The sequence below is a fragment of the Dioscorea cayenensis genome, chromosome 3 (assembly GCF_009730915.1).
Source record: "Dioscorea cayenensis subsp. rotundata cultivar TDr96_F1 chromosome 3, TDr96_F1_v2_PseudoChromosome.rev07_lg8_w22 25.fasta, whole genome shotgun sequence".
Lineage (NCBI taxonomy): Eukaryota > Viridiplantae > Streptophyta > Magnoliopsida > Dioscoreales > Dioscoreaceae > Dioscorea > Dioscorea cayenensis.
The window spans coordinates 17381738-17397563 of record NC_052473.1 but is presented as its reverse complement, the minus strand read 5'-3'; the positions used below and the strand labels follow the sequence as shown (position 1 = coordinate 17397563).

Sequence of the window (15826 nt, the reverse complement as noted above, 5' to 3'; positions counted from 1 at the left end):
ATATGGCAAAATATACTCATTCATTGCCTATATTAAATAAGCAACAGAATTTTTCTTCACAAGGGGAGCAAACCCTCTATGCGTTGAAAGAGGAAAACACCATTAGTTACAAAATAAACAAAGATGCAGACATAAAAGATGCAATCTCTTGGGACTACATATCACTAATTGAAGAAGCAGAAAACTTTTATGATAAAATCTGGAAACAATGTAAAATAAGTAATAGATATGCCACAAAAACAAGGTCTTTTAGCAATTAACTAGGATTCGCTTCATGTAACATAAGGCACACTAGTATACAACTAAATAGAATTCAAAGCAAGTATGTGGTTACCCTTGAATGAACTACCACAGTTACAACCCCAAGTTTAAGCAGTATATTAACTTAGAGCAAACCTGTATCTAAAATTGAAATCCAAAACAGAGCCAGAACATAGGAAGGCAAAAATGTAAATGAAACCCATCAGGAACTGTGCAACAATAAAAGAACAAGAAAAAAGAGAAGACACCTTTTTTTTTTTTCTCCCATCCAAAATCTTATTGTTTTCATAACTATCTACTATTATATTCTTCTTTCATCTTATGTTCAATGGGCAAGGTATCAACTGTCAGCACCAAGACCATACAACACACCAGAATGAGTCTTCGGTGACCCTTTGAAGTACAAGGCTTTGATCCTTTGGAACACAGAGGCCGTGAGAAGACTATCAGACCCAGCCTGGTGGCAAGTCCCAATGCGCTTGACTCCGAGCTGCTCTGCCACCTTGCTCAGCCCACCATACAATCCATTGCAAAACTTCATCAAATGCTTGATGTCATAGACCACAGGAAAGAAAATTTGAATGAGTGTAAAGAACCCATCCTGCGTCGATGGAAGATGCCGGCCAGAGAGAAGCTTGAGCAAGTACCCAAAATCATACGCACTATGGAACGTCACCCATCGAACACTGTCATTCAGCACAACACCAGAGGACATCAAGAGCTCAGCAAAGCGGAATGAACTGACACCCTTCTCCAAATTCTTCTTGAAATCAATCCCGCATTGAATGAGCAACTCGATGGAGTCTTGAGCACACATATCACGGGATGGATCGAAATCCCGAAAGTTGAACTGCCAGACAATACCACGGCCGCCATCGATGGTGGGGAGGTGGCCAGACTCGTTGAAGAGGGTGAGGCCAAGCTGGATGAGCTTCAGCATATCGACATTACCCTTGAGAGAAGCATAGTTGTAATCGGAGGTAGATGGAAAGTTGCCGACCGGGCGGGTCACCATGCCGGGGAACTCGGTGTCCATGGCAGCGTAGGGATACGAATCAACGACCTGGCGAATCAGCATGAACTCCTCCTCGAGGTTTTCCTCCCATACATCTCGGATCTCCACAAGCTCGCTGCTTTCCGTGAACAAAGACATCACTGCATATATATGATCCAAGAAAACCCTAGAAAACCAAGAAATCACAAACGAAACACCTCCAGGGAACCCTAGAACACCATGAAAACCCCAATCAAACCACCTCGCACGAGATCGGAGAGGAATCAGTGATGGAATTGGGAGAGAATTTTAGAGAAAATTAGGGCTTTGATCGAGGCTTGTGAATCGATGTAGAAATAGGGCGAAGGGGAAGAGAGAGAACAACATGAATATGCGGTATTATGTACCGCGGGAACCGGTTTAGAAAACCGACATAGTTGCGTGTTCCACCGTCATTGGTTTGAATTCGATGCGGAGAATTGAAGGCATTGAATTATGTCCAGTAACATTGCGACACGTGGACAGTTGATTTGTATTCAATGAACATATTTGGGTCAATGTGATTAACGTGAGAATAAAGATGCTCACTATGTTACAATGGTCTTTTTCCTCCTTTTTTTTTAAAAAAAATTAATAAATTAATTAGAGAAGATAATCTAAACATTTTAAATTAACATAATTAAAAAAATCACGAAAATTTTAAAATTTAAGCATAAATACCCCCAAAAATCATGAAAATTTAAGCTTTTATTTTAAATTGACCAAACTTTGGATTTAATGAATATTAATTTAAAATAGATAATTATTAAATAATACATATTTGTTGATATTAATATTTGATTAAAAAAGGATAATAATCCAAAACCCATGTTAGATGCTTGGTGAAGGGGTTAAAATCAAACCAAAAAATAAAATCATAAAATATATATATATATATAATCACTATAGAAAATATCATCAATGATGCATGGCAATTCTTGAAATATTTATTAAAGGTTTGCATTTTAAAGCCTAGCACATACCACACATTCCTTGCAGCCAAAGTACACATCAACATGTCCATGCCAACATGCAAAGCATCCCCATAAAAGCAATTAAATAATAATAATTCAATTTGCTGTTTTTACACGAATTAAAAAAATATATATTTACATATATTAACTGCACAAAATATGCACAATAAAATAATACAAGATGATAGAGAAAATTATTTCATTAAATTATTTTGAGATCTCAAACAAAAGGTTGAGCATGGGACAACGCAATTGGGCAAATACCAACTATACAAATACAGAATTAGAGCATATTACTACACATGAGCAGAATAAGAGTTTACTTTCTGCATTTTATTAAGAAAACCTGAAAATCATAGCATTTGTGATTTTTTAGTTTAATAATAATAATAATTATAATTATAATAATTATAATAATGACCTATTGCTATGATGCCTAGATGGACATACAACAACAGTAGTTGAATAGAAAAAATTGGTGGGAGAGTTTCATGTTGCAACAAACTTGAAAATGCATAATTCAATTCGCCACAAACAAATGAAACAAACTTTTTCTTGTTTACTGGGCAAACAACAAAGATGGCAGATAAACCCAATTCTCACAACATAGATGCAATCACAAAAAACAAAATGAATATCAAATCAAGATCGCTCTAACGTTCATGCGAGTACCTAACCACAGCAACAAAATTAGTCAGAACATCAAAAACGAAAGCTAAAAAAGAGAGGAAAAAAATTAATTAAGAAACCGATCCTCTCGTACATGCCCAGCTCTTTGATTGGATTGGATTGGATTGGATTGGATTAGGTTAAATGGTCAGTACCATGTTCTTTCATTCACTTGGCAAAAGAGAAACCCTAGATTCATTCATAACAATGGCACAAAAGTCTTCAGTAGTTGAAGGTCTTAACCAACAAAATGACCAAATATCCAAACCACATGTTCTCATGCCAATATGTGGATCTAAGTTGGTAGCAAGACTAATCAATATGCATTCAGTCTCGAAATCTGATTAGTAGTTATGACTACCACATGCACTGTGGAGTGTTCTATTTGTGCACAGAGCAGTTAGAGATGCAACAAAAAAATAAAATTGGAAAAAGAAAACAAAACCTTATAATTGTTGAATATCCTTATAAAATTAAGATTCTAAAAGATATAAACCCATCGAAGTATTTATGCAGGAATCGGTTTTAAACAGGAGTATACAAGCAATTACTGATTTTGCCAAAATAAATCTATTTCAGCCAAGGAAAGTAACAGATATGTAAGGCAATTTTATAAGCTATAGCAATAACAAGTATGTCAGACAACACCACAAAAGATTGGCTGGGAAGAAAGTTATTGCCAGAAGCCTGGCTGTACATACACAAAGATTTAGACTTCAAACCATTATAGTGAGTATTAATAGGTACTAAATGATCGTTTGAGTGTACAATCAGAAGTTCCATTAATTGCAACAGGCACATGAATTGACCTAACACATGCATATAATCAACACATTTGATCCCATTTTGTTTTCTTCCCAGTCAGATACAGAAATCTTGATGAGAAGTAAACAGGATACTCATCAGAACTACAGACAGCAAGTGATGGAGGAACAAGAATGTTAACAAACTTACTTGCAAGTACCAGCTCACCACCAACTTATATGAACTGATGTGTATCAATGGATGATCAATCCCCCACTTGTTTCCTCCAGATAATTCCTGAATAAAATGAGTCACGAAAGAAAAGGCAAATAGTCATGTTTTGCAAATAACTAGAACTTCCAAAACATTGAAGGAATATCTTTCTGTTGCTGAAGGAAATAAATTCATTGCAGCTCGGACACAAATACCAAAATGAACACGATGAATGTTATAGCTGACGCCTAATTTCAGGTTTCTTAGTTACATCATGCTTAGCAATCACTGTATGATCTCACGAAGAAGCTATATACATATTTGTTTACACTCTTACGGCATGTCTATTTGCACAATCCTGCTAATGGAAAAAAAAAAATCCTCAGAACACTATTTGACAATACTGCTAATGCAGAAAAACATTTTGCCAGAATGTATATTAGCCACTTTTGTCACACCGCAATGGCGTCCTCATTGACATAAGCCAAATTAATAGATAGAGGGCTTAACTTTGGCATAACCACAAGCTGTTTGCACATCAGGCCATATGAAAATTTTTTTAAACAAAAAAACAAAAATATAACTTGCTTCTTCCCAAAATTAAGGAGAGCATAACATCACAAATAAGCTAACTATCAAGACAAATAAGGTTTTCTAAGTGACCTGCTGTTCGGAATGGCCTGCGCTCCACAGCCAAGTAGGTGTTCTATATGAAGTAATGCACTATTTCAAACACATACAGAGTTTTCCCTATTCACAATGTACAGTTTATTTCAAAAAAATTGAATATGCACAAAACCACTACACAAGCAAGCCTTGTTTGGATCAAATGGCATACAAAAAATGAAAAACCTCCTGAAAAGCTCAAAACAAATCACAAAAAGCTTGTCCTGAGGCTAATGCAGGACTCTTGACACAAAAAACCTTGAGTGATTCACCTCATATACCAATGCACACATTTGCATACAAAGAGACACACTGCATCAAATGCACTAGCGGAAAATGACAAATGCACTTAGCTAATTAGTGACAAATCAGTTACACCAAATGGCTAATTGTCTAGTTGACCTACTACATAGATATAACAAAAGAAGAAGAAGAAGAAAGGAAAGAAAGAAAGAAAAATATTAGCAAAAAAAATTTACCATGCCGAACTATTTCATGAAAATTGTCAATACCAGCACAGTTTAGCAATAAATAAATTAACACTGGTCAATAAGTACATCAAATAGCTCAAACAACAAACAGTTCCACTCAAAATATTTGAACAGAAGCATTACCAACAACTACAGAAAAACAATAGCCTAGGCCATCGTCATGAATTCCAGACATTGGGAGAAACTAAAAAGAAAGACGGCGAACAAATATGTTTGGAGAAGCATGAACACTCCAAACTTGAACATGTTCAGTTCACATAAAAAATAACTACATAGTTTCATTGATCACATATCCAACTTATTTAGCGAATAAATAAATAAATAAATAAATAAATAAATAAATAATAATAATAATAATAATAATAATAATAATAATAATAATAAAGAAAGAAAGAAAGAAAGAAAAATATCCGGATGAGGGGAGAAGAAACATTTTACATTTTATATATGCCAGTACAATGATTGCCAATGGTAGCAAAAGAGTGATTAAAGGCTCTGTGTGACATTTTCATAAAACCATCACGAGAAACAACTCCTGCAACAACCTACAATTCAAATTCCAAATGTTCAGAATTCAGGCATGCCCATTGCAGGGCATAAATTGTTCCTATACTTGAAATTTAATTTCAATGGCTGAGATAAATGAAATTAAGCATTTCCACACAAAACAAATCTTCCTGTAGCTAACCATGGACTTGCAATTTCAAATATAGGAACAATTTATGCTCAATGCTAAAATGAACTGAAGTCACCCTCCAACACACTTCCATATATGTTCAATTGTGTTTTGGTTCCGCGCGTTTTTAATTTCCATTTACAACCTTATGAAAATATATCATCTCATTATTCACTACTTAAGACTTCCTGTAATAACAGAATCCATCTCAAATACTCCATGGATAACAACATAGAGACATAGACATTTTCGATTTCAGTAATAATTTTTTTCCACTAATAATTTTTATACAAAGGCTTGCACATTCAATGCTGAAATTATAAGTTTAAACTTTATGAAGAACAACATAGAAATAAAGCACATAAATCCAGTTCTAATAATCTATTACCATACTAAGGAACCCCATATCCATAAAAACCTCACCTCAGTTCCTTCCAAGGGAAGCGATCTGCAAGAATATGTCTCCTTGAAATTCGACTTCTTCTTTGATGAAATAAAAAAAATAGATTCATAAACTTCCTTGGTAGCATTAGCTGGCACAGCAATCCCGGCCTTGAACTTCTTGTGATCTCGATCCTTCCTCCCGTCTTCAATCTCATCCCCACATCCTCTCTTCGCACCATCAACAAAAGCCCCCAATGCCTTCTTCTCCTTCCTCTCTTTCACCTTCCCCACTTTTCCCCTCTCCTCCTCCATCCTCTCCCTCAAAGCCGCCACCTCCTCAGCAGTCCCATTGATCACAATCTTCTCTGAGTCCGCAAACTCCTTATGGCAAACCAAACAAGCTGAAGTCTTGACCTCTTTGAATGCCTTAACACTTAAAACATGCCCACAACCCCGGATCGCAAGAAACCCATATTTTCCATTGAATTCAAGCCCGGTGATCGGGCACTGGAACTTCGCCTCTGAATCACTCCGCCCAGGGACAGGAGAGAGATGAACAGGAATCATATCTTTGAGCCCGCGGATGTGGCTGAAGGCCTTGGGGAGCTTCTTGTGAATCAAGGCCTCGACAAGGGGCTCCTTGTTGAACAGCGAGCCAAGGCGATCGATGACAACTGGGGGAGCGAGTGGCTCCGACGAAAGAGCGCAGGTGGTCCAGCGAGAGAGACGAGTCTCGTTAGGATCGACCTTGTCAGGCTTTTTCACCGCGTACATATTGAGGTAGCAGTCGCGGGACTCGGCTCCGGTGGCACCGCCATCGCCGCCGCCGCCGCGGAGGCGGAGGCGGAGGGTGAGGGAAGGAAGGAGGGCGGTGGAGATTGGGGTTGAATCGGGTAGAGGCCTTCCATTGGAGGTGAAGTACGAGTCTAGGGTTATGATTTGGGATCGGGGAAGGAGGAGGGATTTGAGATGGGAGAGAGTGAGGAATTGTGATGGATTTAGGGTTAGGGTTTGGAAGCGGGGGTTGAGATCGGGGGTTTGGATGAGGAGTTGAAGTTCCTTCTGATGATCCATTTCTAGGGTTTCGCTTTTCTCCAATCGCGGGCTTGAAGAGACGAAGAGTTTCTGTATATCTATATATATCGAGCTCACCGTCACAGGCGTTGTAAACGGGTCGGATCTGGGAGAGCAGACCCAAACCCGAAAACACTTAGAGTTTGAGTCAGCTTAGGAATATGACATGTCTCCATGTTAAACTAATAAACAAATATTTATATTTTTTTTAAAAAAAAGTATATAAGAGAATTTATTTATTTGTTTATTATATTATGAAAAACTTCATGTAAGTCATATAAAATCATATAACTGTGTATATTAATTATATAAGATTTTATCTTTATATATCTTAGTATGAACACTACTTCAAAAACAATAAAGTTGCGTAAGATTTTTTTATCAAAAAGATAATAAATAATCCACATTTTGAAGACATGTCTATTCCATTAAACTTCCGTAACTGTGGTCAAAGCATTACATCTTTCATGCTGAGTCAAGATTTACTTAACAGTAATTTCGTTACACTAGATTAATAAAAAAAAATACATGTACTTTATGAATAAACCTGTTCAAGGGTTGAGCTACTCGCCTAAACCTGAAAATCCGCCTAAAAATTAAGAGAGCTTGGACAAATATATAAGACTTGATGACCGGGTCTTGGATTAAAAAAAAAGTCATTTTAAAAAAACAGTACAGGGTTTAGTTTTTCATTGTTAAAAGCCCGAGTTCGGCTTAGTCATGTATTCATCATACTTCTTTTGAAGAAATTTGGGTGGATATGCAAAACCACAGTGATTCATCACAATCACAGATTCACAAAAAATAAATGAACAAATAAAAATACATGGCCAAAAAAAAGTCAAACAAATAGAAACAAGGCATCCGGGAGATATTCAAATTGACATTAAAGTAAACCAAAGATTAAAAATGGAAGCACTCTGTTTGACATTGATGTGATTTATAAACTAAGGCAAAAACACAAGAACTCATTGATCCGTCCCCACTCCGAGGATGCATTGTGCGAGCCGTGTTAAGTATGGCTCTGTTTGTGAATTGTTGCTCAAAAGAGGTACCAGACTGTGAAGCTCCGCATTGAATTCCTTCTCGAAATTCCTGCAAATACAGGAAGTGAAAACTGTATCAAGACATGTTATCGAATAATTGGCGAAATCACAAGCGTTGAGTCCTAGTTTATTTACATGATGGAATCTGATATAGTACTGTTCTCTGCCGCTGATTTTAATGTCGGACTATTGATCCTTGATCTTCTCAATCTGGACTTTGACATTCTCGATGAAGCTACAGCTGCATCGTCCGGCTCAGAGTTATAGACTGATGGTATCAATAGCTGAATGGAGGATGCATACCTAAGGCATATCGCTTTGAGTTTCTCCAGCTTCTGCATATAGATTATGTATGTACTTAGTCGAAAGACAAAAAGTATTGGTCAAGAGAACAACCATTACAAGTACTGTAAATCAGATACTTCATGAGCTGCTTATGAAGTATTCGCGTCTTTACATGAAAAAAATGTACAAAAACTATTTAGAAAAGCACAAAATTGGATATAGCGGATTTACCAACATTGACAGCAAGAATAACAAACCTTCGTCCTGAATTTCGACATGTTCTAAACGTCACTACAGCTGTTTGGAGCAATCTTGAGATCTAATATTAATGACACAATGAAGGCTGTGTCTCAAAGTTGGCTACATTTTACATCCTTTGCATGACATGCCTCTGGGTGATAGTATGAAATCAGGCACTCTTTCTAACTGGACTTTTTCCTAGAAATGGCACTAACCCAACCAAAGCATTCATTTGACTCCCTCTAATTTTATCAAAACACCATCGGATGAACAAAGCATGAGAAACTAAATTAAAATAATATGAGCATTCCCTAGGTTATATAAATATAAAAATGAGGGAAATAAAAATGAATATTAGATGCTACATGGTATCGCATAGTAACCATATTCAATATTTTTTGCTTGATTGTGAATGAAAGAACAAGATAGATTCCACATAAATGAGCCCGCATTGTTCACCAGCAAATTTCACCCCTTCATACTTCATAGCTGAACATAATTAAAGTGAAGTTTTATGAAATGTACAGTAAACTGAAGCAATAAAAAGTCAATAGGAAATCCTTTAGGGGTAAAAACAGAGAATGACATTATTTAAAATGACCTCATGTCTATATAGGCAACCAAACAAAGATGACTAAGTAATTGCATTTATGTTGCACTAAAGGATCACACAAAAAATATAAGTCATTCTTAATATGGGATGATATATTAGGAAATAGATAACACAGTAATGAAGAATAAAAGCATATACGCAGGTCAATTAGATTTGCTACAACCGGGAAAAAAAAGGACTTCTCATATAGAGAAATTGGATACACTTTTGATCAGCAAAGAAGCGTAAATACACCAGATGAGCACATAAAACTAATAAAAATCATGCTCAGTCTATATACAATGCTATCTTATAACATGTATAAACAAGCACTTTATCAACTTTCACAAACAGACAGGCAGGATATGCACCTTGAGAAGCTGAGGCCAAAGGAGCAGGCATTCTTTCAAACATTTTTGGAGGAAGAAATCGTGAAATTGGATAACCTGTTATAATGCTTAAAAATGAAAACCAAGTATACTGATGATAACATTTAAGTCAAGATAGACTATCACTAGAGTAGGAAATACCTCATCTATGCTCTTCACATTTCGAAGACGATCATGCATTAAATGCCAGTTTGGTTCAAGAACCTAAATTTTAAACAAGATAACCGTCAGAAAATTTCAATAATAAAAGGCTTATATAACTACAGAAACCACACATTACCTCAAAAGTCAAATAATGCAAAAGACTGATTATGAACTTCAGCATGCTGCGGCAAAGTAACGAAGATCGTGATATGGCTGTTCCAAGTGTGTTAAGGCAACGGAATCCCTACAAAAAGATGACAATAAATAGAAAAGTACAACATTTTTGAAAGTAAATATAATGAGGAAGAAAATAAACATACTTGATGTACTTGCCATGCCATACATAGCTGCCGGTTGACATGCTTACAGTGAAAAAGGAACCGGAAAATCAACTGGTATTTTGTTAAAGCTTTTCTTGAAATAACAAGTGATAATGGCCACTGAACCTGCAAAACTTCAGAGTTAAAGGTCATGCACAAGAGTGGTCCAAATGGTAAAGGACAAACTAGCAATGGACAAAAGTTCGAAAACCTTATAACTGAGGGAGAACGTCTCCAAGCCAGTAATGCTCACAGGCTCGGTCAGGTCATCACCATCACCAACAGTTTTACCCAAATTCGAAGGGTAAGGGGAATCCAGATCTTTAAGAATGGACAACCTCTTGAGCAATGATGTTCTTTCCTAAGAGGCAAATGATAAACAGGAAAAGTTGCCAAATTAATCAATTGTTAAGTACAAGCATTTACAAGTAATACAACTTACCACACAGCATGCTAATTCCTCATGGCATGGATCTGCTGCTGCAGCAGTGGTGCGCAAAGCAAGGTCAAGAAGCGACTGTTGAAATAATGCCACAAAACTAACTTTAACTCATCTTCAGCACAGATATATAGGCAAAACAGAAAAAAGAGAAGAAAAAATCAATAATGCTATACTGTTTCCAACCTGCAACTTCTCAACAGAAATTTCATCAGGTCTTTTAGCAAGTTCATCTCGAGCAATATCCATGAAATGGACCAAAAAATCACCCTGAAATACAATGGACACCTTAAGTAAGAGAATCAATTTTCAAAATAACATTCATAAAAAGGAATATAACAATTTAGTGGCCTGCCTATCAACTTTAGCTTAAAAAATTGTTCACAAAGAAGAAAAATCGACTTACTAAGTTACAGAAAGATACAAATGTTCAAAACGACCACAATGAGAAATATCAACTAATAAAAAATATAAATATAAATAAATCAAACTTTGACTTACTGCCTTCCAAACAAGGACCTTCTTTTTATCATATGCAAAAAAGAAGATTTCTGGGGTTGAAGCAAATTGCACAGTATAGACAAAAACTAGTTAACCCAGGAACATCTCAGGGTAGGAAGACTCATAAAAACACATATTTGAAAAGCAGAAAGAAAAATAAATAACAAATAGTACCTGGTCAAGAAGTAAATATCGCTTCATTGCTCGAAGTTTCCCAATCAGATCATACTGCAGAAAGAATTTAACTATTCTAACATCAGATCCTAAACAAAACCCAAAGGTCAAAGAAAAATTTTGTGGGTAATAAAAAAACTAGCTGAAAGGATACCAGTAGATTATTCAAAAAGAAGAAGGCCATACCTTGTCTTTCATAAGATTCAAAAGTTCACAACTTGCAAAATCATAAGCAGTTTTGATACATTCAAAATACTGATGATTTGATCCAAAGGTCATCAGTTTTGAATTTTCTGATACTGGGACCTAAGCATATGACAAATTAGAAGTGTTGATGGCTATGCAAAAGTCAGTGCCTGATGAACTCCATAAAAAGCAAAGAAGTAAGAACAACAAAAGAATACCTGAACATTGTGCCCACATTCTCTCATTACATTCAAGTACTTTCCAGTTGTTAAAATTGTCCCAGAAACACTTGTAAGGAAGCTAGGGATGCCATCTTTGAGGCTATAACGCTGTTGCCAATACTTGGCGTCATAATCCTGTGTAAGGCTTTCCTACAAAGATGAATATTAAATAGCATTCAGGCACAAGTTGTAATAATAACTCCTAAAAAGGTAATGAGCATAAAGGCCAGCAGCTTATCCAACAAAATAAACTAGATACCTTCTGCAGTGCCTTGTTTTCTGCAATGAAAAACTCACCATAAGGATCATCAATAACCCCTTCATAAACCCACCTGAAGACAGAATCATCAATCACATACTGTAAAGACTCCACAAAATGTCAACACTTACATCATCAGATGGAAAAAATCATGTCATGCCATTAAAGGAAAAAGAGAAGGCCAAAAGTATTTCCAATGAAAAAACTTTTAAGGGAAACTAATAAAACAAATGTGCCCTCATAGACCGAGGATACCTCTCCAATATGCACAGATATGCAGAGCTGGCACATTGTGTCATCTTCTCTAGCAATGATCGAACTGCATTATCACCTGCCATAGCCTTAGCCTGTAAATACAAGAAGATGATAAACAAAATTATGACAATTTCCCATATCCTATTTAACAATCCCGCATATTTCAGTTACAGGAGTTCCATAGACTAGATTGCCACTCAAAACAAACTCACAGATCTTCTCAAATGAGTTTAAAATACATAAAGAGAAGTATATAACCGAGTGAACACAGATGACAGATAAGAATTTCAGAGGCCCTTTACCTGACTCTGCAAGAGGTTGAGAGTGGCGGAACCAAACAAATTATCTGAGGAAACTTTCTCAACCACAATGCCCAAAGCATGCAGTGAGCCCATCATTGGCTGAAAGAGTAGCAGACAGGGAGAAAATCACAAAGTTATAAATGATGCAAATGGAGGTGCTGTTTTCAAGCAAAAACGAGCATCGTACCTGACAATAAAACCACAATCCTTGAACAGAAAGTCTTCCTATGCGGAACTGATGCTCCAGCTGCGCCACCATGGCCTGGTAATCCTGATTGCAAGTGAAAGAATAAATGGATAACATGAGAAATGATACTAAAGTAGTAAAGCATTCATTCATATGCAAATGAAACCATAGCCTGAATAAACATAAAGATGTCGTATATGGCAAAGGAATCATATTTTATAGAGGAAAAAAAAAGTAAATCAATGACCACTTTTTTCAAAATAAGGTATCTTATCATCAATTTTTAGGGCCAGCTGTGAATAAAGTATTCATATTTTGGCAAATGAAACCACAACCAATATAAAAATGTTGCATATGGCAAAAGAGTCATACATTATGGAGAAGGCAAGCAATCTGTAAACACTGTTTTCAAATGAAGGTACCTCATCATCATGATTTAGTGATGATCATGGATAAAACATTCACTGAGAGACAACTTAAACCATAACTAAACTAAAATGTTTGCATGTTGAGAGAGTCAATTGCTGGATCACAGAGAAAAAGACAAGCAACCAGTGATCACTGTTCTCAAATAAAGGTATCTCATCATCAAGATCCAGCAATGGAATATAGTGATGGTCATGAATATTAACATTGTTGGACCAGGCATTACCCTTGCACTAACTAGTCTTAGCCACAATCATAGAAATCTCAACATCATTTTGCCTTTTATTTGATGTAGCTAGGTAGGACCCTTTTTATCATTCCGTGTCAAATTAAAATTCCAATAGACTTGTACATAAAACATGCCCTTAACAGCAAGATTCAAAATGAAATGATGCTTGCTAATGATCACATTTTTACATTTTATGCAATAGAAAATATAAATTCAATAAAAACTCAAAACATTTTTTTTTTCTTTAGGTCCTGTTCAAGCTTTGGAACTCTAGTTGGTCTAAAATGGACCACTAGTATACATATACATAAACTAAAAGAAAATAAACATCGGTTCAGCCTACTTCATTCTGACAACAGCTAAATGGCATTTAGGCAAATCAACAGGCAAACTTTTCTTCCCTTGGCTACAAACATATGCTATGATTAAGTGCCAGATATAAGCATATGAAAGGACATTTTCCAAAATAAATACAATCAGTATTTCCTAAAGTGAGTCAGTTTGCTTACAGAATGTTGAAGTGATTGAATTTTTTTTTTCCCACACCCACTCAATCACAGAATGATCTATATTTGAGTGAAGTATCCTAAGACCAAACTTTGTCATAAAACGACCTTTATCTATGATTCTGCATGATCATGTCAATGGGCACAATAGTGGTCTGTTTGAGACCAGTATCAGCATCTACTATGCCCCATAAGAGCTAATTTTCAATTGAGACTACCAATAAATGAGAGAAACAGACTTTAACTTCAAACACAAAGGTTAATCTCAAAAGTTCAGGTTTTCATGTAAAAAAAATAGTTGAGTGAAATTTATAACCAAACTATACAGACAGCATTAACAGTGAAGGGACAGGAGACCATAAAAAAAAATGAGTAATAAGTTCTGAGTTATCTAAACACTCAATAACTAAAAGCACATTAGCACATGATACAAGACAACTTATCACAAAACCTTTAGTATCCACAACAATAATTCATCCAGATTAAACTTTTCAATCTCACTAAAATGTAAAGACAGCATCAAGAACTCCAGGGACCAATCTCACATAATTCTTGGGGAAATTATACATGCATGTTTAATATACCATTCAAGATGTCCAACTATTTTTTTTTCAAGTGAATATAGACAATTAAGAAGGATAGAGGCAGATTATGTCAATGGTAAATTAGTTAATCTAAAAATTAGCACCTTCATCACCAAGATTCTAAACTACAAGTTTTAACCAGCAAAGGACTATAAAAAGCAACAGCCACTAGGAAAGACAGAGGAGAATACTAACCAAAAGAAGGGCCCTCAGCGCAGCAGCAAATGCATGGTTAACAAGGCCACTCTTGAACTGTGATTTTGCCTCCACAAACTGGCTGATCAGGAGATAGTTCTCGCAGAGAGGAAATATCCGCTGTGTCAATTCCTGGACATTAGCAAAACTTTCCAATCAGTCCCCATTCCCAACTTCAAAACCTCTACCTCACAAATCCCCTCCCATTCTCTCCCCCTCACCTGCAGCGCCAAATCCATTGATGGATCAATCTGAAAAACCACACGGCCTTCCTTCCCCCGCACTCTCTTTATCGATATGTACCGCCCCTCAACACCCATCAGAGCATACAGCAAATCATCAATGACCAACAACTCCTAAATTTCCACCAAAAACAACAAATCTTCATCATCTCATCATCAAACTCTACAAAATTTCCCAAATTTTGCAAGCTGATACCTGAACTGAAACCGGATAAGATCCAATCACATTTTCCGAACCACGACTGCAAATAAACAGAACAAAACAATGAAATTCACTTAAATCAAACTCAAATCACAGCGCAATTGTCAGTAGTACCAGAAGGTCTCCACGGGGTAGGGTTTAGCTCCAGACGGCTGAGAAGGCACCTTGATTTCCTAGGTTTTGAAGAAGAAAACCAGTAATAGATTGAAATAGACAAAGATCTGGGGAAATCGAGCATCCAGTGAGTGAGTACCGAATGGAATCGGCCGGTGAGGAATGGGCGATCAACATTCCACCGAGGGATCGCCGGCGCCGTCTCCATAGAGGAGGGAGGGAGAGAGAGGGATCGCCGGCGCGGCGCCGGATCGAGGGGAGAAAACCGTCCTGTTCTGAAAATCGAAAGCCCAGGCACCACGGTTTTTATTTATCTGAATTTTTAGACAGGCGGTTTGAATTGCACAATAAGAATGGGAAAGGGAATGAATAGAAGGGAGGAATGAGAATAAAAATGGAAATGACTTGGATAGATGTAGTCAGTATAGTTTACTATTGAATATTTGACACGTGGCATGAGATGAATAATTAAAAAAAAAAGGTAAAGATATTATAGGAAAATTATTATATTTTTATATATATTTGGGACAGATGTCACAATGTCAATGGTGAACTACACTAACTACACCTATCTAAGCTCACCAAGTCATTTCCAATAAAAAT

The 15826-nt window shown here is 36.4% G+C and overlaps 3 protein-coding genes across 5 annotated transcripts; all 3 read right to left on the bottom strand.

The window, feature by feature from the left end:
• Nucleotides 1-501: 501 nt before the first annotated feature.
• On the bottom strand, nucleotides 502-1618 carry LOC120282924 (probable CCR4-associated factor 1 homolog 6). The gene has a single exon (XM_039289759.1). It carries the CDS (start codon nucleotides 1412-1414, stop codon nucleotides 602-604), a length of 813 nt encoding a protein of 270 aa, XP_039145693.1. The 5' UTR covers nucleotides 1415-1618; the 3' UTR covers nucleotides 502-601.
• A 927-nt stretch (nucleotides 1619-2545) lies between these two features.
• On the bottom strand, nucleotides 2546-7239 carry LOC120255417 (replication termination factor 2-like). 3 transcript variants are annotated; one of them, XM_039263255.1, is made up of 4 exons: nucleotides 6151-7239; nucleotides 5490-5596; nucleotides 3892-3978; nucleotides 2546-2614 (listed from the first exon to the last, which is right to left on the bottom strand). In XM_039263255.1, the coding sequence occupies exons 1-3, from the start codon at nucleotides 7183-7185 to the stop codon at nucleotides 3936-3938; spliced, it is 1185 nt and encodes a 394-aa protein (XP_039119189.1). In that variant the 5' UTR covers nucleotides 7186-7239; the 3' UTR covers nucleotides 2546-2614; nucleotides 3892-3935. The 3 variants fall into 3 exon arrangements, with proteins under 3 accessions (XP_039119189.1, XP_039119184.1, XP_039119180.1); XM_039263250.1 differs by lacking the exon at nucleotides 2546-2614 and adding an exon at nucleotides 2730-2940; XM_039263246.1 differs by lacking the exon at nucleotides 2546-2614 and having other exon boundaries at nucleotides 3575-3978; nucleotides 6151-7238.
• A 773-nt stretch (nucleotides 7240-8012) lies between these two features.
• On the bottom strand, nucleotides 8013-15529 carry LOC120254338 (gamma-tubulin complex component 2-like). Its single transcript, XM_039262462.1, has 21 exons — nucleotides 15363-15529; nucleotides 15224-15282; nucleotides 15104-15149; nucleotides 14887-15021; nucleotides 14666-14797; nucleotides 12726-12809; nucleotides 12539-12637; nucleotides 12237-12328; nucleotides 11982-12054; nucleotides 11720-11872; nucleotides 11502-11621; nucleotides 11316-11369; nucleotides 10827-10910; nucleotides 10644-10718; nucleotides 10413-10562; nucleotides 10202-10327; nucleotides 10018-10125; nucleotides 9879-9941; nucleotides 9720-9794; nucleotides 8367-8566; nucleotides 8013-8280 (listed from the first exon to the last, which is right to left on the bottom strand). Exons 1-21 carry the CDS (start codon nucleotides 15429-15431, stop codon nucleotides 8154-8156), a joined length of 2124 nt encoding a protein of 707 aa, XP_039118396.1. The 5' UTR covers nucleotides 15432-15529; the 3' UTR covers nucleotides 8013-8153.
• Nucleotides 15530-15826: the final 297 nt, after the last annotated feature.